Source organism: Oenanthe melanoleuca, chromosome 11, assembly GCF_029582105.1.
Source record: "Oenanthe melanoleuca isolate GR-GAL-2019-014 chromosome 11, OMel1.0, whole genome shotgun sequence".
Lineage (NCBI taxonomy): Eukaryota > Metazoa > Chordata > Aves > Passeriformes > Muscicapidae > Oenanthe > Oenanthe melanoleuca.
The window spans coordinates 4535982-4560032 of record NC_079345.1 but is presented as its reverse complement, the minus strand read 5'-3'; the positions used below and the strand labels follow the sequence as shown (position 1 = coordinate 4560032).

Below are 24051 nucleotides of genomic sequence, written 5' to 3'. Positions count from 1 at the left end.
TTGTGTATAGTGAGAATTTAAAAAGTGAGAAACACAAGGAGTCATGAGATGGGAAAACACATTGCTTCTCTAGATACATTTAATTGGTCTGGATGGTTTTATTTTTAATAATTATTGTTTGAGGCGCTTCTTTAAGATGCTAATGCAATGTCTATAATTATTGTATCATATCCATCCTGCCCTCTGTTTACATATGTGCAGATTTATCTCAGCTTTTCCAAGTAAGCTTCATTTTGAACTGTTGTGTCTGCTTAGAATTCCACATATCAAGTGAAGTGCTCCCATCATCCCTCAAAGAATAAGCTGCTCAACTATTTGGAGCTACAGTATTTTTACCTGCTGGGAGGCAGAAGAGAAGGCCATAACTTAAACCAGTGATTTAGGAAAGATGAAAATATTGCCTTAGTCATCAGAACTACTTGAGAGCCCTATTTGCATATTCCAAAGGCTGCTGATGGACTTCGGGAAGCAAGCCCAGCAACATTTAGGAGCTGAAATATCTAAATGCATCTCAGCTTCCTTATAAAAGATATCCATCGGCTTTACAAAGCCACCAGCTTAGTAGAAGCACAGTACAAATAAGGATTTTAGCTATTGCTATCCTTCTGTTCTTGGCATTAACTCCACTGAGTTTGATGCCATTATTATTAATTCATACCACCAAAACCCAAAACTGAAAGAACATGCACTTATATTTAGACATGGGTCAGTGAGCCAGTTACCACAGCACAGAGGAATCAGCAGTGTTTGATTCCTGCACTGCAGAACTGCCTCCTGCACTGCACTGCTGGGCTGAAGGCAGTGCCCATCCCTGCAGTGTGCCAGTCCACTCCAAAGCTTTCTGCCCAAGTCAAGTGCATGCACTTCATCCAGTCAACATCTTAAGAGTGAACTTCAATCCCTTTCTGGACTTCCAGTTTATGGATGTCTTGCTCAGCTGAAAATAGCAGGACTGTTATCAGGGTTTTCAAGATAAAGTTAATTGGAAAGTGTTTAATGGGTAGGAAAATTGTGGAGCGTGAGAGGAAAGGAGAAGAAAGTACACTATGCTGGATATCTTCCTTCTCACCACACCTGTAAATCAAGAGTTCAGCCATGAAACCTTTGGAGCAGATCCCACATGAATTTCTGACTGATTAATAGGGAGAGCTTATGGAGCAGCTAAGATATGAATATTGGGACTGGATTTCCCAGCTCTGGAGAAAGCCAATCCATATTCTAATTAGCTAGTTGGCCCAGACATCCATCCCCTTCCCAGCTGAGACTGTGCAACTACAATTATCAGCTGCTTCTGTTGTGGGTGTCTGCAAGTTAGGAGTCCCTTTCAGGCCCCGTACAAAACTTCACAGGCTTCAGTTTGGGAACTCCCAATCCAACTGTTTTATATTCAAGCTGTTGCAGCGGTCAGAGCCGAGGGCAGCTGCTCTTCAGTTAGTTGGCCACTGTATGTTTGCATGATGCTTTCTCCAGACTCCCTGCTTCTTGGGCCCTGCTGACTTGCCAGGCTTCACAGCAGCTGGCATCCAGCCCTCCCACTTTGTCCGTCTAGATATAAGAAACACAGCCTGTTTCTGAAAGCATAGGCATGATGAAGGAGACTCCACTTAAATACAGACATTTCCTATAGGAGCTCACTTCTGTGATGAATGTGGTAGCATTGTCTGGTTCTTTCTCTGCTACTGGAAATCTGACTACATGAACATACTAAAAATGCCAGGGATGAGGGTGCCACAGGCTCTCCCCTGTGAATCTGCTCCAAAGGCATTGAAATTAATGGAAGTCTTGTCTCTGGCTTTGATGGATTTTGAAATAGGCCCTGAAAAAGAACAAATAATGTTTGGAAATGTCTACAAATAAAGCCAAGCTCTCCAAGTGAGTCTACTGTTGGCAATTTCTATAGCAATGTGCATTTTTTTCCTAATCTACGGTTGCTATAAGTTACTCTTCAGCTGCCTGCAGCAGATGGAGAGTGGAAGAAAGACAATTTCCCTCTTTGGCAGTTTGTTGACTTTTTATACTTTAGTGCCAGGAAAGTATTCTGTCAGTTTATTCTGTTTACCACAAGAATGAGAAAAGCATTTACATGAAAAGAAAATACTGCTTTTAAAGCATCAAAATTAGCACCTAAGGTCTTCAGGAAGAGAGAAACTTCGGACAACCCTTTTTGCTCATAAGTGAGAACTCACTTGACATCAAGTAAACAGTGCTCCTTATACTTACCTTCCTGTGGGAAACATGTCTTTTGCATTCTTCCTCAACAGAAAGACTTTTTTTAGAAACTGCTTTCTTATGCCAGAAGTCATTGAGTGGTCTTGATCTGTACTCTGGTGCAGATCACAGATCACAGCTGCATCATGACAGCCTGAGAACGTCCTGTGATTCAAACTGCAGCACTGCAGAATAGCTTGACAATCCATAATAGAGACCAGAAAGTGCTAGATTTGAAGAATTAAGGAAGTGAAGAGCTGCCAAAGAGAAGGAATAAATCACACCCCTGTTCATTTTGGCTGTTGCTCATTTGCCTTGAGGAAGAGCAAGTAAATTTACTTTCTATAGGAGGATATTACCATCTTTACATTCCTGAATATTACTGAATGTAATATACAGATTTTTATCAGAAATATAAGCATCACTGTGTTCTATTAATTGAATAAGCAGAAAAAATGGAAAACTGATTTCTATTACTTTGAGGTAGAAAAAAGATTATTTTCAGGTATTATGAACTTGAGACAAGATCATGAGTAGTTCATTTTACTGTGTCATGTAAACTTCTGCAGTGTGAAGAGCATTGTTACCCAGATAGGTAGGAAGTACTGAGTCCTGAGCAGACTCTACACCTACATCTACACCTTTCATCTCTTCATTTCTTTAAAAATGCCCATTTGCCAATTAGTTTAAGAAGGTGGATCACAGCCCCACTTCCTTCCTTGCTGCTCTCCTGTGCTGCTTATCCTGATGGTGAGACCCAATTATTGCTGACTGAAAAGGGTTTGGTCTTGTTGTTGCTTCTACTGTCTAATTTTCCATGAGGCAACACACTGAACTTACCAGTGATCCCTGCCAAGTTGCAATTTTGATGTTATCTTGTTTATAAAAACAGGGAAAACAATTCTTATCTGTACTGAGTGCAATAATTAAATTAGACGTTCATGCCTGGCATGATGGGGTCAGAATAAAGATAAGTAGGATTATGTTCAGGAGCTGTTGGTTTGAACATAATTTCTGTTTATAGGATGTGTATGGTTACCTGGATAAGTCACCTGGATAAGTCTCTGATGATCTTCTCATAGGAACTGTCCCCTTGGAATTGTCTGGCATTGCCTTTAGGCTCATAGCTGGCCTTTCCTCACTGCCACAGTGGATGCCTCAATCCCTGCCTCTCTCCCAGCTATTTCCCCTTTGTTATTGCCTTTCAGAGCAGAACTTTGACTGTTAGGAGGAAGGGGATGAGTGGGCCCATTAGAATATTTATTGAGCCGAGGTTATTGATGGTCAAATTGAGCCCCAAGTTCACACAGAAAAGAACAGAACTATCTCAAGAACCTGATGACACCTCATATGTCCTTTGTGATCATGTTTGACTAAGTGGCACCATTTAGATCTGCCATTGCCTTAATATCTTAATTAGAGAACTGTTAAAAGCATTAAAGGTGCCCTCTTTGGGTAAAACATTAACTGGTAGATACAAATGGACTGAACTTTGCCCAGCACACACAGAGATAAAATAAAAAGCTTGGATCTGAATTTACAGCCATCATTTACAGCCACTGTCTCTGCAGTCTCTCCAGATTTCCATAAGTGTAAAACTGGCCAGATTTCTAAGGTGTTTCAGTTTCCACCTCTTGTTTGTTTTATTTGGTTACACATTTTTCTTCTGCTTATTATGAGCCATTTCAGGGTTTATAGGGTATGGAAACAGAGAGGAAAAAAGCTCTATTACAAATTATTTACTTTGATAATGTTTCTTATGAGCAGATATCCAACAGCTTACAAAAGAGATCAGTTTCACAATCCCCATAATTCCTGTTCAGGAACACTGTTTTAGTGTTAATCTCACTACACTCAATTGCCATTTACTAAAACCAGAAATATGAAAACCTTTTGAGTTTTTCATTATGTTCCTCCAAAGATGTAGGCTACCAGGTAGGATAGAGTGCAGCAACATTAACTTCTGTTAATTGTGAATTGTTAACTGTAAATTGTACCCATTTGTGACCCCATTGCCACATCTCCAGTCATGGAAGTGAATGCCAACCTTCACTGTCATTCTACCCACTTGAAAACACATGACTTAACAGTATAATTTACATATTAAAACATGTAAATAGGGATGTTGAAAGTTGCAGATACGGTTATAAAAGTCTTACAGTGAGGAACTTTACATAGGTACTGTGGTTGTTTATTTGTTTTAATGTCTAGTGTTTAAATATTTGGGTATTATGATCACTGGGCAGGCTCAGTCTCATGGATACCAATGTGGGTAGATCAGCAGTTCCATACGCAGCACTTGAAGGGTTTTAATATTAAATTACATTAATATATTTGTTTTAATGAATAATTCAATATTTCTCATGATAGGTATTAAAACTATGACTATAAAAAAGAAAGCAATACTTTTGTTTATCAAAAAAATTGTGAAATGCCACAAAATACTTCCCCTCCCCAAAATTAAAACTTTATCAAGGAAATTAAAATCTCACAAAACCAATTATTTTTGTCCAAATAATGAGCAAAACAGTATATGATCAAAGCAACTTTGACCCAAATAATATCTGATCAGAATAATGTAGGGAAACTCTTGTTATTTAAATCTGGACAAACTATAGTAGTAATTTGTTTTTGCAATTATGTCTGGACAGTGCAAGAGACACGTTTCTAAATAGCCTGGTGGCAGTTTTGTGACATGAGATCATGCCAATAAAAGAGTATTTAACAAAGATAAAAATTGTATTTCTAGAAAGTGAGATAGCCATCAGTGTGATTTCAGCAAGAACAACTCCTAAGTTCATATCAGTTTTACTATTGGAGTTTTGTTTGGTAGTAATAGATAACTTCTGATAGCTGAAAGTTCTTAGCACAGCTTAAAGTTATATATATCAAGTCAATTTGACGTTTGTTAATGGGCTTTAATTAGAACTCAATTTCAGTAAGCAAAAGATTGAGATTAAAATAAATTAAGTAATAGAGATAAGGAATTATATTGGTCTCTCTGTGATTTATAAGGCAATAACTTGCTTCTTGCTAGGTGAGCCAAAAGTACAAAGGTAGGACACAGCAATGCCATTATTGTTGTACTAGAAATGCAGTTAACAAGCTCTGCTGCCTTGGAAGGCTTCCTTTTGATTAACCACACAAATCACACCCAAATGTACCCCCAGCCTCCAAAAATGTCTTCATGGCCCTTTTAAAATCTGGGAGAGAAGCTCAGGGCATGCAGAGACTGGAGGGAAGTGAAAGTGAGAAAGAGCCCAAGAGGAAACAGCTTGTGGCCTTCACCACAGTTGCTTAGAGCAGAAAGAAATACAGTGAAGCAATCTGCACGTGGTGGGGAGCTGGTGACTTCAGAAATGTTGGCATGAGGGGTGAATAGGGGTGAATAGAGAGAGGAAACTGGGGAGAGAAATGTGAGATTTGGTTGGGGGAAGATTTATATTTGAAGCATTTTGCAACAAGAAGAAACATTGTGAAATAATAAAATTAGAAAAATCACCTAATCCACACCCTCTACTGCTGATAACTACACATTATAATTGTAAATCAATGCTTTGATATTTTGCCATTTCAGTGTAAAAAAGGGGGGAAATCATACAGTTGGCAAGAAAATTAATCTCCCCATACTGTACTAAACTGCTTATTTGTCATTAGTGTGATGAAAGCAACAAAAAAAATGTTTTTCTGGTAAATGAAGTATTTTTTACTGACAAGCAGGAAAAACTAACTTCACAAAGCTTCTTTATTTAAGTTGTGCATTATATGAGACAACTTTCAGTCACAGACACCTAAAATTAACTATACATTTAGGTTGATTTGGATATCTGCAGCTCCGTGTTCTTCCATTCAGACAACTTTTAACGAGGTTTCCAATAATCTCATCATATATGCACCTTAACCTACATGAACACGTGGGGTGGAGGAGGCAAAAGAAGTTTGAACTAATCTTTTTTTCTTGCTTGCTCTGTGGAAATCTCAATATCACTAGAGATTAGACAACTCATGGGTCAAATAACTAAAACTGCAGCATTAAGAGCTGCACACATAAATAGATGAGGATACACTGAAACAAACATATTAAAGAAAACAGAATATTGTGGAGAGAGAAAAAGTCCCCATGGCATAGTGAGAGTAGAGTTGGGCAGCTTTTCAGTCCCTAACATTGCTGAAAAATCCCTTACTTGACTTTGTGTATAAAGTGAATCAACATCAGAATGCACACACACACTTTCACATATATGCACAGTGGATATGCATGTCTGTGTGTATGTATCTCCATCTATATGTGGATTTTGATCCCCTTCATCTCCTACAGCCTTCTGGTTCTATCCTCCTGTTTATTAGTATTACTTATTCAAACAAAGACCTTATATTTTCTCTTCTAATCTGGCTTTTTATTTTGTTATCATCTGCTTCTGTCAGTGCTTTCCAAAAAGAGACCAAGGCACACTGCCCTGATGATCTCCTGGGGTGAAGATCAGCCATCAAACAGACAGAAGGTTTAGAGAAGAGGAACCATGTATAATAAATGTGTCAGAAGAGTCTGTAGCACAAATTGTGTTTTGAATAAAATAACTGTTGTAGTTCTAAGAGATCAGTCAGTCTTAAGAAGTGATGTTAAACATTTTGGGAACAATGGTGATTCAGCAGAAAAAATCGGATTTTAGGGTAACCCCATATGAAATTGCATAATATATAATTGTGTAAAGATTTTCTTTATCCTTCTTGGTCAATGGAGCCTAAGATTTACTCAGCAATCACATGCTTTATATTGAAATAATTCTCTTTCCAGAGGATTTTAAAATTAACAACATTGAACTCAGTTAAGTACCTTATCTAGAAACAAAAGCATGAAGTTAAAAATCTGCCTTAATTTTAATGAATCCTGCCATACTTTCATAGATGGATTTGGGTCACATATGGGAGAATATGGTAGAGTGAAAAGATATTTAGTCCAAAGATGTGCCACTCAGTTGGAACAGCTGGTACATAAAGAAATACATCACATGACTATTCAGTGGTGATAATTTGTTAATTTACAGAACAGTTCAGTTTAAAATCACAGAATGAAAAGGATAATCCTCTGCTCTGAAGTGCTTTTCACTCCCAAAGTGCCAAATCCAGAGCAGTGAGCAGAGATTTCTTTCCTTTTCCTCTCCCTACCAGCCAAATGAGACAAGCATCCCTAGCAGGGTGTAACATTTACCTGGAAAGCTGGAGGTGATGTTTCAGCCACTCCAGCTGTCCCCTGGCTGTGCCTGCCTCTGCCAGGTTCATAAGGAGCAAACAGCGGAGTATTTCTTACTTCCCCTTCGAGCCAGTGAAAGAGTTAATTTTAATACGAATGTGCAAGAATTAGAGTGTATGTGCTAGGGATTAAAGATCAGCTATTATAAATAGTCAATCTATAAGCCACCGGCCACCAGCTCGAGCTGCACTTTGACCTTATCTTTATATGTAACAGGAAAGAGCCGCTCTTGGCCCAGACGGGGGGGACACCGGCGGCTGCAGGAGCGGCCGGGCAGCGCCAGGCACCGCGGATTTCAGCCCAGATGGATGCGCTGTACGGCAGGAATAAGGAAGAGCACCCAGAGCCCATAAAAGCTGAGGTGCAGGGTAAGTGAAAGGCAATCTGCTGGAAAACGAGCCGCTATTTTGGTGTTTGCCGATCCGTAAAAACTGCGACTCTTCTTCACCAGAGCAGCACTGAAAAGGGAAACTCAAGAGAGAGGCACAAGGGAGTTTTGTTTAAAGGACTGATCTCAGATAATATTTGTGACCCTGCTGGGGGATTTTCCTCGCTCCATGAGCATTTCTGTGTACTTTTCGAAAGTCTGTTTGAACAGGACTCACTGAAGTTGGTGGTGAGGGATAGATTTCATTCGGCCCCCGCCTCCCCGTGGCTCTGCTCACACTTTCGGTTTCTCCTCCCCGAGGCTCCGCTGCCCTCCCGGGCTCTGGGAGAGTCTCGCAGTCGGGGCCCTTCACCAGCAGCAAAGCACCAGTGCAGGATGCAACAGGGCAGCGTTAGCAAGAGGGTTTAGAGGATAATCCCGAGAAACTGCAGAGTATCCTTTGGCTCTCTAGGGATGTCACTCGACCAGCCTGTTATTTTTCCCGATTTCTTTTACTTTACAGAAGACATTTTTTCCTACAGCTACAGGAGAGGTTTGTTGATGGGAACCCCTACTTAGTAAATCTTGGCTTTGTTGCTGTTCAGTTTGGTGGCTGAATTGGAAGATTTTGTGTCGAGTTAGACAAAGTGCTTTGTTTTAATGCCTTTGAATTATTTTATGCTTTTATGGGTTTATGCCTTTCAATTTTTTTTCTCAATATAACGACTTTTTATGAAAACATTTGAAGTTATTTGCAAACAAACAACTTATCAGACCTGATCTATATTATGCAATAGTTTATTTGAACAAAGACCACATATTTCAGAAGGTAAAGTTACACATACAAACATTCCTTCATTGCTGAAGAAAGTAAAAGAGAGCCATGACCCCTTAAAATATTTTGATAGTCCTGAGCTCTGCCAATATTTTGGCTCCTTGTTACTCAATATGTACACACTGTAAATATCTATCACACTTCTAACACCAGCTGCAATTTAACCCATGCTCTCCTACAGCCATGGGATTTTCTGAGATTCTGTTATTACCATAGCTAATAAATGTCCAAATATTTGGGGATTTCAAGTATATATCACTAATGTGTCCTCACACATTACAGAAAAGAATAAGGTCCACATTTTTAAAGCTATATAAGCACTTTGGGATGTTGATTTGGTAGCCAGTGTGAATTACAGAAATGCTTAATCCCCACTAAGATGAATTATCTGCAAACCTCACTAGATGACCCTTTTCTCCTTGTTTTTTATACTGAAATTGTGTCAGAAATTACATGGAATTGCATCAGAAATTTCAGAAACTGAATAAAGTCCACAGTGCTTTAAATATCTCTTTTCCCCTTTCTTATCTTTCCCAGCAAAATTATCATATAAAAAATACACTATAGTTATTGCTTTGGGGTTTCTTGTGTTAGAAAGGGAAGTAAGGTTTCGTTTTCCAGGCTCTTATAGAAAATAGCAACAACAATAATAATAATGACCGTGAAAGTTCATCCATTGTGTCAACAATTTTTTATGTACCTCATGTATTCCAGATCTGTAACCCTAATGGAGTTATGCCCTAATGATGATGTCCCATCTCTGGAATTGCTCACAGCCAGGTTGGGTGGGATTTTGAGCAACCTGGTCTAGTGGACCTGCCCATGGCAGGAGTTGAAATGAGTTAATTTTTAATGTCTATACCAGGACATTTCTAGCTGTTGTAAAGGGGTTTTAACAAGAAAGTGTGTCAACATAATCATTGTGAGGTCACAAACTGAGTGATAAGGAGAAATATAAGTTCTGAAGAGCTTTTTATGCAAAGGTAATACCCAGTGCAGGAATTGTGTGAGGCAGTATGTGATTCTAAATGTTTCCTCAGAAGTCTTATGCACAAAGAAGAAAGCCAGGCTTTTTATTTAATATCTGTTATGCGTTTGTTCATCTCTTTAAACCTATTGACATTCTTTAATTGTTATTATTCTGTGAGTCAAGTGGTAGGTGATGCATTTCTTGCAGGGATTTGATGAGGAACGTTTATGATTCAAATCTCAACAGCACTTATACATTTTCAGTACAATACTCCTATATTTTATTTGTGTACAAAATGCTACATTATGACTAGTGTCAGAAGAGCACTTCCCAAATGACACTATATTATGCTGTGTAATCTAATTAATGAAATTTTTAGTGGAATTAATTTAGCCTGAAGTCTAAGATGATGAGCTGAAAGCCAGTGCAAGTCACATAACCTATAAAATACGTTTATTTCTGATAAGCTCTAGCTTTTTCTGGCACGAGTAGAAGGGTTTAAATGTATCACTGTAAAATATGAATTCAGGAAGGAAAGGTCCAATTTTATTTACTTCCAGATAATTAACAAATTACATTCCAGCAATCTCATTTTCTTCTAGTAATTTCTGATAGCAATAGTCATGCAGAATGTCACTAGTGCCACATTTTTATGTAGGGGAAATTTTAGTTAACCCAAACTCCAATATAATTATATGGTACTGCCAATCTCAACACACCTACAGTCTGTCTGACTACATGAAGCCTCTGTCTTTAGGAGAACTGTGCTGGAACATTGTCCTTGCCTAAATGAATGGATCCTGGTAACTCCTTTGTGTTTATAGGGCAGTTGCCCACTTGGTTGCAAGGGATACTGCTCCGGAATGGCCCAGGCATGCACACGATAGGGGACAGCAAGTACAACCACTGGTTTGATGGCATGGCTCTGCTGCACAGCTTCACATTTAAAAATGGTGAGTTGTTGCTCTTTGGATTGAAAGGAACTCAAAAATCCACATCTTGGTGCCTTATGTTGCTGATTCTGTTCTGAGTTGGACTGGAGTACTGTGGGCTTTGTCTGCAGTGGTGTGTGAGGGGGGAGCTGCTGGGGGAATCTCTCCACACACCCCTCACACCTCACCCTTCACCCTGGAGCATCTCTGCAGGGCTGTTTGCAGGGAGATGTGACACTGTCCTTCCTTCTGCAGTGCCAAAGTTCAGTGCTGCTGTCACCCCAGGACAGCACAAACCCAGCTCTGAGCACTCACTGCAGGGCAGTCTTTCCTTCCACCCAGGGCAACAGAACGGATCGGCCACAAGTCCTGTAGTGAGAGAGACTGTTCTGCTGAGCATGAACAGCCAGTGTCAGGGAGGAGCAGCTTTCCCCTTCTGGGATTTGGTGGCAGCTCTAACAGCTGCCAGGAGAGAAATTGGGCCACTGTGTCACTTCACATGTCAAACCTCACTTAGGATATTTGACACTCTACAGTCCCTCCTCCTGCTTGCCATCCTTACAGAGGAAAAACAGGCAGCTATCCACCCTAAACAATTCAATTTTCTTTTTTTCATTTAAAACATTTTCACCCATTCAGCTGTTACACTGTGTGATACAGGATGGTTTACACCTGGATTCTTGTGGTGAAAAATATGTATCCATTAAAAAAATGGGATTTACTCCTGTTGTCCTCTAATCCTAGTGTTTATTTTTTAGTTCCCATTGTTGGTTTCATTCCAAACTACTGTTGGCTAAAGGACAGCTTCTTGAGAAACTCTGGCTCTACCTGTGCTAACTTTTTGAAGAACTAAGTATAAAATGTGATTGAAACCTGTTTGTTCTTCCTCAGGTGAAGTTTACTACAGAAGTAAATATCTCCGAAGTGACACATACAACTGCAACATAGAAGCAAACAGAATCGTGGTGTCTGAGTTTGGGACTATGGCTTATCCAGATCCATGCAAAAACATATTTGCCAAGTAAGCAACACTTTTCCCAACAAGATTCTTCTGTCTACTTCTCTCTTCAGCACAGATGTCTTTCTGTTTACCATTGACACATATGTACAAATAGAGCAGTTGATCTGTAAATTTACAATTGCTAAATATTGAAAAGGCCAAGAGATATGTACTGCCTATGGGTCAGTCAAAGGCAAATATTTAAAATTCATTTTATCACCAATATTTGCTGCTTCATTCAGTAACACAAGTAGATTATATAAAACCCAAGCATTTTCTTTCTCCAGTGTTGGTGAAACATCTTGATACTCTGTAAGGGAAGAAGCAGCAAGAAAGAAAAGGATTTAGAGATGAGGAAGGTGTATACAAAGTCTATTCAACAGAAGAAAGAGAAGCATCAATAACTACAAAACATCTTTTTGATTAAAGATGATTTAACAGAAAGGTGATGTTTAGGCCATCATGTTACCCTTGATCTTTTAAAACAGGGATTCACTAGCAAGTGCAAATAGGTCACTCTTCTCTCCTTGTCACTGAACTACCTGCAGTGACCTCGAACCTGATATTTGGTAAGGACACACAGACAGACATTTATTGCAAAAGAGCTGACAATGTTGTAAGTTGCTCCCCTGAGATGAGATTTTCTTCCCTCTCCCAATAGTAATAGAGTAACTCTGGTATTTTAAGTTCGAAAGGGATATGGCAACTTTGTCTTGGCTTCTAGTGACTATGATGAAATGCACTGATAAAGGAAACTGTCAAGCCTGTGTGAAGTTCAATCTCCTTTGAAATCATAATTGTGATATGGAATAACACTGAGAACAAAAATTTTCCACTGGGGAGTATATGAATCGATCTATTTTATGAAGGCATACACTGGAAAACCTGCCAGCTTTTAGGTAGGAACTGCTAGACCAAATTTTCCCAAGATAGGCATAGGAGAGTGTGTAATTAGCCCATCCTGATGAACCAGTGCATGTCCTAGAGCTGACAGCAGGAATGGGCCTGGATGCCCATTTGTGTGTGGAAAAACAGTTACTTGCATGTCCTGAGCCCTCACCCAGGCTAAGGCCATTGGAGAAGTCCATCTCCTCTGCTTTCCCACCCTTCCCAGGGAGCTGCCAGGAGTGGGCACAGCAGGGAGAGGCAGCCCCAGATCTGTGGCACTGCAGGGTCACTTGTGCTCCAAGTGGGGGAAGGCAGCTCCAGTTTCCACAGCTCTAATGAAATTTCCCTCTGGACAGGGCATTCACCTATTTGTCTCACACCATTCCTGAGTTCACAGACAACTGTCTGATCAACATTATGAAAGCTGGGGATGAGTTTTATGCTACTGGCGAGACTAACTTCATCAGGAAAATTAATGCACAGACTCTGGAGACATTGGAGAAGGTACAAACCACCATCTGTCATTCTGGTTCCTTGTCTGCTGATGAATAAATTTCAGGCTGACTCATAAGGATTCTTTAACATGTTCAGGACACTAAATACTTTTCTTCTACTGTTGCCTTATTTTTGAAATCGTGGTAAACTGAAATATTGAAGATACCAAAAGATAAAAGATATCTTTTAAAAATTCCTGAGTTCAAATTTAAATCCTGGTTAGTTTAGGAAAAGCTGGGCTTTGAGCAATTTCACTTGTACCTTATCTAGGAAGGCTGCAGGAATAACAGCACAGTTACATGATTATTTTGGGTGATTGCCATTATTATGTATCTGTAGTTATAAAATTATTTACATAATTAAAAAATCAGTTGGTCAGTTAAGGTACTTTTCAAGGATCTTATGTAAGATATTATTTAATTATTGAAATGAGAACTTGAGATATTGAAATATATGATTTTTTTTCCTAGCCCACACTACAGTTCGAGTACAATTACCAAACTTTAGATAAAATAGAAATCTTTCTGCTCCAGAAGATTGCCAGACAACCCTGTTAAATAAAGTGTTTTCAGGGTGAAATGGGCATTTGCAGAATAACTTGCTTAGCTAATCCTCCCTGATGTTATGTGACTTCAAGGGGGAGGTGACTGTAATTCAGATTCTGTAACTTGTTTTAGCCTTGAATAAGGAAATCATTTGAATACCTACACAAGTAATTTGGTTTAATTATTTAAATTTCAAAGTCATTTGTAAATGGGATGCCAGTACAAGGCTGCCAGGGCTAAAAATCTGGTGGTTTTGTGGTGTTAGCTGAGATCAATTTTCATTCTCTCACACATGTCTCAAATCTCTTATTTTATCATTTTCCAGGTTGACTACAACAAATATGTAGCTGTAAATTTGGCAACTTCTCATCCACACTATGACAGTGCTGGAAATGTTCTCAACATGGGCACTTCAATAGTTGATAAAGGGAAGACAAAATACCTTCTATTTAAGATTCCTTCCTCTGTACCAGGTAAGATATATCTGTTATTGGTGTTTTCTAGAAACTTGTTAGCAATTTCTTTTCTTCAAAGGGCAAGGGTGGTGATACAGCTGTTCTAGTAACCAATTGTGTTCATTTTCTTAATTTCAATTTATTGTGAACTTCATATTAACTGCTTAGCTCTTTGTGCATGTGCTGTTACAAAGGCTCTTCTTGAGTACTGTATACAGGGTGTTTCAGTAGGAAGAACCTTACTTTTAGATGAAGATTCTAAAACAATCTTCTCTATAGGCCAGTACATATAATTTGAAGCTGTAAATTTTAATTTCTTTGTAAGTGAAAATTCTCTTCAAATGCTGATACTGTGATTATAGCGAAGTGTGATACTAAATAAAACCTAATATAGAGTTAATTCCTGTCTAACCTGGCCAATACTGGCCCTTGCTGAAATGCTGTCCATTTTTCATGGAGCAAATCCATTGCTCTTTTTCCTTCAAGATCTCTTTTTGGTGTGTGTTGTTGAAAATCAGCTGCTATTGTGTTTCCTGTCCCTTCTTGAACAATCAAGAGGCTTTCCACAGCAGAAAGACCAGTTTGCAATTTCTAGCTGGGGCTCAAATTTAGAAACATCTTAGAAGTTAAAAAACACAGGGGCATTTGAACCCCTTTTTAAAGCTGCTGATTTAATTAAACGTATTTCTCCTCCATGCTGGAATTCTGAAGACAGCAGTCAGTGGAATTAAATCCCAAGACAAGGGAGCTGTGCCTGAATGGATCCAGCAGTGTGCTGCTTCCTGCATGCAAAGTTCTATGTTAATTATACAGGAGTAAACTAACACTTTCTTAACAGGAAAATGCAAATACAACTAAGAGGAACCAGTTCTTCCCTGCCTGGGAGAAACCCAAGCACGAGTTTGGAATGGAATTTATTAGAAATATAATTTTAATTTTTATCATTCATCTTCAGAACAGGAAAAGAAGAAGTCTTGTTTCAAGCACCTGGAAGTGGTTTGCTCCATCCCTTCTCGCTCTCTGCTCCACCCCAGCTACTACCACAGCTTTGGAATCACAGAGAATTACATTATCTTCATAGAGCAGCCCTTCAGACTGGATATTGTCAAAATGGCAACTGCTTACATCCGAGGTGTGAGCTGGGCTTCCTGCCTTGCCTATAATAAGGATGATAAGGTACTTTTCCTACTGCTGAGCAATGGAGTCAGGCAGGCCAGTGACCTCTTCCACACTGTTCTGCTTTTCATCTGGTTCATTCATTTCAGTAGTCACTCTTTTTTTTTTTTTTTTTTTCCAAACTTTGACTTTCGCTTTGCACAGTTTTTTTTGAAGCTGTATGTTTTGTTTCCTGTATCCAGAAATTTCTCAAATAAATATCTGGTGCTGAAGCTCTTGAGAGAGAGAATAGTTTTGCATTGCTAGAAATAGTGTGTGCTAGCAGAGAAATTCCAATCTGCTCTAGCATCCAAGACAGATCCAGTTGCTCCTGGTCCAAATAAAATTCTGTATGTGGTGGGTGAGATCTGCTCCAGGTGCAGTGCATGTGCTGGAGAGCCCAGCTGGGAAAGCCTGCACTAAACAAAAGAAGTCTTTCACTGTGGAAACTGAGGGAAAAACTGTTTTCTGAGGATCTTATTTTTGTGTGCTCTGGGCATCAACACATGGGACTTGCTGAGGTACAGAGAACCAGCACCACAGAAACTCTCAACGAAGGCAGATTAATTTAACTTAAAAAGAGAGCAGGGGATTTTCCAGGTTTTTATGGAAAATTTAAACCTTCAACCTAGCCCAAATAGTAATTAGCAACAACAAAATGAGCTTAAAGCTGTTCCACATTCATTTTAATGCAGTGTTTTCTTCAGTTTGGAACTCCTTGATTCCTAGAGCAAACCCTGAGTTCTTAATATCCTTCAGTACAAATACACAGTGATTAGAATGTTGATGGTTACCTCTAGAAAACAGTTTTCTAAATAACTATTTGCTGATTCTGAATGGTTTCAAATAACATTTTCTCTCTTTCAGACTTGGTTTCACTTTATAGACAGGAAGACTAAAAAAGAAGTGTCCACCAAGTTTTACACCGATGCTATGGTGTTTTTTCACCATATAAATGCTTATGAAGAAGATGGCCACATTGTTTTTGATATTATTGCCTATACAGACAATAGCTTATATGACATGTTTTATTTAAAAAACCTGGGTAAAGACTTTGAAGAGAATGTAAAACTTACCTCCATACCAACCTGCAAAAGATTTGTGGTTCCTCTGCAGCATGACAAGGTAGAAAGAAAATTACTTTTACTGTTCTTTGATGGGTAATTTAAAATACATCATATGTGAATAATAAGTGTATTATTAGGTGCTAGCCCTTATGTGCAAATTTCTGATTCTATGACATCCAAGGTGTGCAGGAGGTTTGGTTTTTGTATGTCCTGTGGGAAATGGCAGTGGGCAGCTGGACATGGTTATGTGGATCCTGGTTCTGATGACCACTCTGGAGAACAGGGCTGTGAAGAATATGTCATTTTCCTCCCAATGAGATTATTTGTTAAATGCCATCAAATAGAAGCAGATATACCCACTTGGATGTTAACTGCAAGGGCATGCATGAGGTTTTGCACAATCTGTTTCTTACTCTTCACTGGAAGCCCACATACAATACATGCATGCTCCCAGCTGGTGCAATGGTTCAATTAAAACAAGATTTCATTTAAGTGTGAAATATAGCAGGAAGAGAAAAGATTTTATCTTTCAGTTTAATTTAAATCATCACTTTACATCATTGTTTGCAGGGAAGATTTTATACTGCCCAGCAACTTGGGCAAGTTTCTGCCTGATACTTTTGGAATGGATATTACTTTTTAATTCTACATCCTAGAACGTTGCTGCTCTGTCCTTGTCTCAGAAACAGCTCTGCAGCAATGACAAAGGATGTGTTGGATCACACTGTTCAATCTTAGGAATTCAGCAGTAGAATGTTATAGAGTATATCACACCTATTTGTCAAATTTTCACTGAACGTCACCAAGGCTAGGTTTTTGCACTTGATTTTTAGCAGATGCAAAAACCTAACCTTGGTGACTTTCAGTGAAAATTTGGCACCTTGTTCCTTGAAACCCATCTTCATTCGTTAAATTCTCAAATGTGTGGTACTTCTGGACCATAGCCATGTGTATCTAAACATTTCTAAAGACTCAGTGTGATTCAAAATAATGGTTCTATGTTATATTAAAAAACTGAGTGCAACAAATTTCCAATGAAAACCTCAGAATTTAAAATGCCATAAGAAGGATCTTCTTGAAGCTCATTTGTTTAATCCCCAAAATGTTAATAGTAACATGAAACCTGATGAAAAATCTAACTTAGAAACATATTTTTTAGAGATCCATGACTTTTCCAGCATTTGTCTCTTTCAGGATGCTGTAGTGGATTCTAATTTAGTCACACTTCCCTCTACTGCAACTGCTATAAAGCAAAAAGATGGAAGCATCTATTGCCAACCTGAAATACTATGTGAAGGTAAGACATCCTTTAAATATCTGATACTACATCAGTTTTGTGTTAAAGCAGGATTCCAAGTCTGATCTCACAACTATTAATATGGCTTGCAAATCTATTTGTTAAAAGAGTAATTTTAGTTAAATAAGTCTGTTATAAGTAGTACTTCAAGTTAAGCTGCATTCTAAACTCTATTCTCTCAAATCTCTATAGAGATTGCCTTTGAAAGAGGATTTTTAACCTTTTATCAGGGGGTAATAACAGGAATATGTAAATACATAACTGCCTAAGGTGAAAAACATTTCTTGGAATGGTTGCCTCCAATTCTATCCCAGTTGTTAATGTCATGCATTTATAAAGAATACATGACAATTCCCAAACCAGGAAAACCCTCATAAATTCCCATTTAATGAATCCCTAAGAATGAAAAATTATTGCCTTTTGAACTAACAGCCCTGGCTTACTTATGTTTATATGCATCTTCAGATTCTTAGAAATTCAGACATTCAAAGTCTATACAACACTTTTATTAAGTAGTTTCAAGGTTTTTACAGAGTGAAACTTCCTGAAGATTGGTGTGTCTATATAGATGTACTTTCGAGGTTTTCTCTTGTCTTGTTCCTAAGTCTTGATCTTCATTTTATGCAGGGATAGAGCTGCCTCGCATCAACTATGACTATAATGGCAAAAAATACAAGTATGTCTTTGCAACAGAAGTCCAGTGGAGTCCAGTTCCTACAAAGGTATAATTAACATTTATAAAGTCAGTGTTTTCCCATTGCTGGGTCATTCACATGCAAAGAAACATGAAATGCCTAAATTCTCACAGTTCATGCTGTACCATTTTCTTACTTCAGCTGTATATTCCATGAAAGTCTCTTGAATAGTTCCTGAGACCCTCACTTTTCTGCTAAATTGGGCTGAACCTTCTGTGATGTGCCAGGAACTACAAAGGAAAGAGCAGGAAAAAAAAGTATTATTCAATACTACTGTATTTAATACTTTTCCCTTTAGGAACCCTAACAGAAAAACAAGATATTGCAAAACTACCTAATACATTTTAAATATTAAAACAATATCTAATTTTGGGAAGGCTTTCTATTTTGCTGGCTAGCTCTCTATTAGAGGTAGCAAATGCTTTGTTTACATGTGCATGATGCAAGGAGACAGCCTGGAGTACAAATAGATTAAAATGAAAAGTGTTTAGATTTAAATGTATGAGTATTACACAGACAAACTCACTCTTTACAATTCTTGTTCTGTGACTCCAGGACAGCACCAATTGAAGTCACTGTTGGTTTTTGCATATAATTACCAAAACTGATTACAAAATAAAGCTGGATTACTGCATGATGCAAGAAAATTTATTGCAGCACATCTGACAATAACTCAAACAAACCTGCAAGTTCATGATTTACAGTGTAGATAATCTCTGCTTGACTCAAATATAATAAAAATGATGGTAGGAGGATCTTTTTTTCACATCAGTTGCAGTTTAATGAATGCAAGCACAACACCCTAATCCTTAGGTAAAGTCTGTCAGTGAAAGTGCTGTCATCTTGGCTAGAAGAGAGAATTCTTTCTAATTGTTCCTCCAGTAATTTGAATAGTTTCACTTTTGTGTAAACGTATTTTTTGGCTAAAGATCAAAATGAAAAAGAATAGAACTGCATCTCTATGGGTAGAGAAAAGGCCTTAATGGAATTGAACTGAAAATGCCAGACATCCCCTCTGGCCACTCAGTGGGATGAAAATCCACACTCTATTCCTTCAGTAAACAGCAGTGTCTGCCCCACTGGTTTAATCTTTACACCTCACTAGGAACAACCTTCCTTCTGGCATATGTACCCTACTGCACAATACAAGGCCTTGAGGAATATGGAAGTAGCAATAAAAGGAAAATAACTCACAGGATTAAAAAATGGCAAGTTTAAATCCTGATTCCAGCTTCACTACAGAATCTGTGAATTGGAACAAGTCTGTTAAATATTCTTTGTCTTGAACTCTCTGCAGTGAGGGGCATTACTTACAATAAAGGGTCTCTTGTGACCTGTTAGCATTTGTGAATTCTTAAATGCCCATAAATGAAAGGTGCAATTGTAATCTAATGAAATTAAATTAAAAGAGCATTGTGTGATTATGCAGCCATAAAATGTGACTCCAAAACGGAACACTTCCAGTTGTTTCCTTGTGATGATACCTGCCTTAACTCTTAGCATTGGTCCCCCCTGCCAGCAGTCTTGTTCATGTTATACCTTTGGAAAAAGCCACTGTCAGGGTCACTAACATTTTTCTTTTCTTGTCATAACCATTTAGATAGCAAAATTTAATACTCAGACAAAGGAAATGCTCCACTGGGGACAGGATGACTGCTGGCCATCCGAGCCCGTTTTTGTTCCCAGCCCTGATGCAAAAGAAGAGGATGATGGTAAAATAATGACAATGTTCTGAAAGCTGGGGTTACATGAGTTTTTGTATTAAATCTTACAAGTTTCAGTACTCTTAGACAAGAAAGTTGGGTTGGTGCGTCCACTTTGAGATGGGGTTATCTTTTCTGCTTAGTGAAATTTTGTATGTTTTTAATTCTTCATTTGTATGTCACAGGTGTTGTTCTGACCTGTGTTGTGAAGACTGATCCAAAGGATCCACCCTTCCTACTTGTCTTGGATGCTAAAACATTCACAGAGCTGGGTCGAGCCACAGTAAATGTGGAAATGCATATGGACCTGCACGGAATGTTTATACCACAGCAAGATGTGAAAACTGGGACTGAATAAAACCTGTTTGTTGTATTCCACAGACTGACATAACCTTCTACTGAATGTGGGATAATATCCTTCAGGAAAAGCTTCTCTTATGATAAGAAATGACTAATTATAACTTCCTCAATATCTTCATATAATCTCTAAGAAGAGAAAGAAATGACATTATTACAAATTGTTATGTGGACCACTGGTATATCACGATTTCAAATGAAGAATTATCAATATGAAGTGCTAATGTTGAATACAGCTTGAAGGGCAAGGAATAGGAGACAAAGGTAACAAGAAATGTTTTGTTTGAGTAGAACAAAGCTTTCTGAGCAAATTAAGTACTTTATTCATAAGGTGACATATGGCATGAGTCACACATGTCTGCAGGTCATGTAACTTCCCTGGGCTGTTGCAAGACTGCAGCTGACAATGAAAGTTGTCTCCTGCCAGAAAACCTCATGTTAAACTATCTACCATGATACCAATAATTCATGGCAATGTATTCTCTTGGTGCTTGATTTCTTAAACTCTACCATAACCAAAGTATTATGCTGAGGTGCTACATTTTTCTTATCCCTAAGAACCTATCCCCCCAGCTTTTCTAACAATTTCATGGTGTATTTTTCGCTTTTATGTTGACAAAACCAAGTAAATTTATTGAAATAGAGTACATGGTTATATGTAGCATTCAATTATACTTTAGTGACATTCAATCTTAAGCAGTTTGTATTTAAATCAGTTTTCCTTGGGCAGAATATCTGCCATGGCATTTCATGTAATTACATGATTACATTCAAATGTTTACATCTTCCATAAAATGGAAATAAACACTTCAGTAAGGTGTGTCTGCAGAAATAGTCACTTTGAGTGCTTACAAGGCACATTACCATTAATAGTTAATAGAACTTTATCTTCTAAAGAAGAAATTTAATTCCATTTTTGTAAATAGTATTAAACCAATACTGGACGAGAAGACTGACTTGTGATATGGCAAAAGACATCAGCTCTGGGATTTCTTTTCATATGAAAAAGTTTGGATTTAAAAAATGCCCACAAATACATTTCTAGAATTACAAGGTAGCAATGAATCAAAAGTCTAACCATTGTTACAGATTTCCTTCTAAAAGTTTGTCTCCAGAATTTCTTCTGTAGTACTCACAGGGTTGTTTTTGGGATGATTATGGGTTTGGATACAGGAGTTGACTGCTGAGGAGGTAATTTTTACTGGTAGAGATGACAGGATAGGGGACACACTCATCATAAAAACAACCTGTAGTCTAAGAAAGCAAACATGTTGTTTACATTCACATAGAAATAATGCAGAAAATAAGTGATAAAAACTTGTCTTGGGCATGATTTCTTAAATGAGATATTCCGTATTCCCTTGGTCAGTACACAACATTTGATTTGCATTGTTTGTAGTTAACCTGAGGAGAAAAACAGTGATGTGAACCTGCATTTGCTAATCCCAGTATCCTCCTGCAGCAGAGACAATAGGAATAAAACCATACAGCTAATCACAAATTTGTTCAAGAATGTTTTTAGTGGTTGCAATACCAATCTGATGAAACATTTACCCTGAATAGGGTAACACACTATCATTTCCAGGCTGACAGAAGCAAGGGGAAATGCAGATATGTTTTGCCAAGTGGCTGCAAGGCTCGTAGGGTTTTTTTGATGTGGTAACATGGCACGTGGTAATGAGTGTCATTTGGTTTGCTTCTGACACCCTTTGCTGAGATTGAAATCTTGAGGGCTAGAAAGGTTTGATTCTTCTTTTGCACCAATTTAAGTCATAAATTAGCACAACAAAATTAATGGATTTATTACAATATTGGCTTAACACAAATCTAGATGAAGTGACTGCAAATAAAAAATAGTAAAGATAAGTATCTCCATTAAAAGAAAAATACATAGTTGAGTGAGAGAATCAGGCCACGGGTATGCATACATATAATTAATTACCTCAGAGATGCTACAAATGGACCTTGATAGAGTGGTTTGGTTTGTTGTTTTGGTTTGGGGTTTGGGGGTTTTTTTGTTAATGCTTTCATTAAATGGAACAAATAACAAGGTATAACAATGAATTTGTTCTCTGGAACTGGATATTATCTGTTACACCTTGTCCCATTGCCCCACATAGGCAACAGGAGGAAGCAGAAGCAGTGTTTACAAGGACGCCTTAAAAACCAGAAATGCAACAAGGTTTTCCTCTGTAACAATCTGTGCAGGTGGCAGGGAAACACACAGTGTCTTTCCTTCCAAATAACCAGGCCACTCAATGACAGCTTTTGCAATAATTTAAACCACTGCTCCCTTGGGTCTGCAATTACCTGGGTGTTAATGACAAGCAAAATACATCTTTCTCCTGCAGCCAAGGAGCAGTGTGCTCTCTGCCTTCATTACCCTCAAAGAGAGCTGAGAATGTGTCCTCTGGATCCTCAAGCTACCCCTGACATCCTGGATAATTATACCCAAGCAACAAAGAAGTGGCCTTCTAATATTTGTGAATGGGTACGTACAACAACAAGTGTTGCAGAGCCACTGGTGTTTCATGCACATTGCTGTGGGTTTAGGTATTCTGTCCTACAGCCTCTGCTTCTAAAACTCCTGCTCAGAGCTGCACAACGAACCTGCAGCACTGTGCTTCACCCTGAGACACCTCTCCAGTCAGGGAGCACTTCAGCAAGGGTTCAGCTGTGAAGCCTGGCTCCACCAGGGCTGAGCACATTCTGGGTGTGCACACCCTGGGTACAGGGTTTGGACTGCTGGGTGATGTGTGAGGATGTCCCATCTGCAGAACAAACCAGCATTGTGTCCAGCTTGGAAAGAACAAGGCTGCCTTTGTGAAGTCATTAACTTCTCTTTCCTACAGGGTCGCTTCCAGATACCCTAATTCATTTTCCATGTGGAAAAATGATTTGGAGACACCATCAAATTGAATGAATGTTAGAATTTTATTAAATTCCACTAAAATGCAAGTAATAAAAGTAATCAAAGTAATCAAAGTAATCAAAGCATGTGACCCATCACAGCTTTACTAGATCAGACCCTCTGAAAATGTGATTTTCCCAGTGAAGGAATGGGCAGCATGACATCCATTTGGGTGTTCCAGAGGCTGGGAGATCCCAGTGCTGCTGTGCCTGTCAGCACAGGGAGCACAGTGAGCTGCTGTGCTGGTCCCTCTCAGCAGCACCAGCTCAGTGTCTGTTTTAGAGCACATCACAGTTTGTGAAACACTTTCACTCAGTGCAAATAGTTTCACTGCTTTAATGTTGGATGCTGTTAAGAAAGCAGATGGAATCAAGTAATCTCTTAATGTGCAATTAAGCACGATAATAAATGGCCTAAATTTTACCATGTGAACTGTCCTAAAGATCTTTTTTTGCTGGAAAGGCCACATTTCCAGTGGGCAGCAATGGAAAGGGGCACTGGCACAATGAGTCTCTCTGTGTTTAATTCTGATTTTCTTACTTCTCCTTGTGCCTACTCTCGTAACATTGACCTCCAACTCAGGCAAGGGGACAAATAAATAAATAAAAGGCCAGTTTTATAGGATCACAAAATCAATTAGATTAGAAAACACCCCTGTGATCATCGAGTCCAAGTCATGACCAAACACCCAGACCATGGCACCGAGTGCCAATTCCAGGCTTTTCCTTAAACATCTCCACGGACGGTGATTTCACCACCTCCCTGGGCTGCCCGTTCCGACGTTTGATCACCCTTTTTGGGAAGAGATTTCTCCTGATGTCCAACCTAAACCTAAACCTAAACCTAAACCTAAACCTAAACCTAAACCTAAACCTAAACCTAAACCTAAACCTAAACCTAAACCTAAACCTAAACCTCCC

At 38.6% G+C, this 24051-nt stretch overlaps 1 protein-coding gene across 2 annotated transcripts; it reads left to right on the top strand.

The window, feature by feature from the left end:
* The first annotated feature begins 7637 nt into the window (after positions 1 to 7637).
* BCO1 (beta-carotene oxygenase 1) lies at positions 7638 to 23563 on the top strand. Of its 2 annotated transcripts, XR_008841420.1 has the most exons (12): positions 7638 to 7827; positions 10456 to 10584; positions 11455 to 11584; positions 12808 to 12955; positions 13817 to 13964; positions 14902 to 15122; positions 15969 to 16226; positions 17363 to 17465; positions 18093 to 18187; positions 19761 to 19872; positions 20049 to 20484; positions 22572 to 23563. XR_008841420.1 is itself a non-coding variant. In XM_056500986.1 (11 exons), exons 1-11 carry the CDS (start codon positions 7764 to 7766, stop codon positions 20219 to 20221), a joined length of 1581 nt encoding a protein of 526 aa, XP_056356961.1. In that variant the 5' UTR covers positions 7638 to 7763; the 3' UTR covers positions 20222 to 23563. The 2 variants fall into 2 exon arrangements, 1 of the variants encoding a protein (XP_056356961.1); XM_056500986.1 differs by having other exon boundaries at positions 20049 to 23563.
* Positions 23564 to 24051: the final 488 nt, after the last annotated feature.

What these genes read in the sequence shown, in the direction of transcription:
- BCO1 (XM_056500986.1), top strand. Translation starts at nt 7,764, where the DNA reads ATGGATGCGCTGTACGGCAGGAATAAGGAAGAGCACCCAGAGCCCATA. An exon ending in TTCCTCTGCAGCATGACAAG is followed by an intron (nt 16,227 to 17,362) that starts GTAGAAAGAAAA and finishes TGTCTCTTTCAG; the next exon opens with GATGCTGTAGTGGATTCTAA. An exon ending in TGCAAAAGAAGAGGATGATG is followed by an intron (nt 19,873 to 20,048) that starts GTAAAATAATGA and finishes TGTATGTCACAG; the next exon opens with GTGTTGTTCTGACCTGTGTT.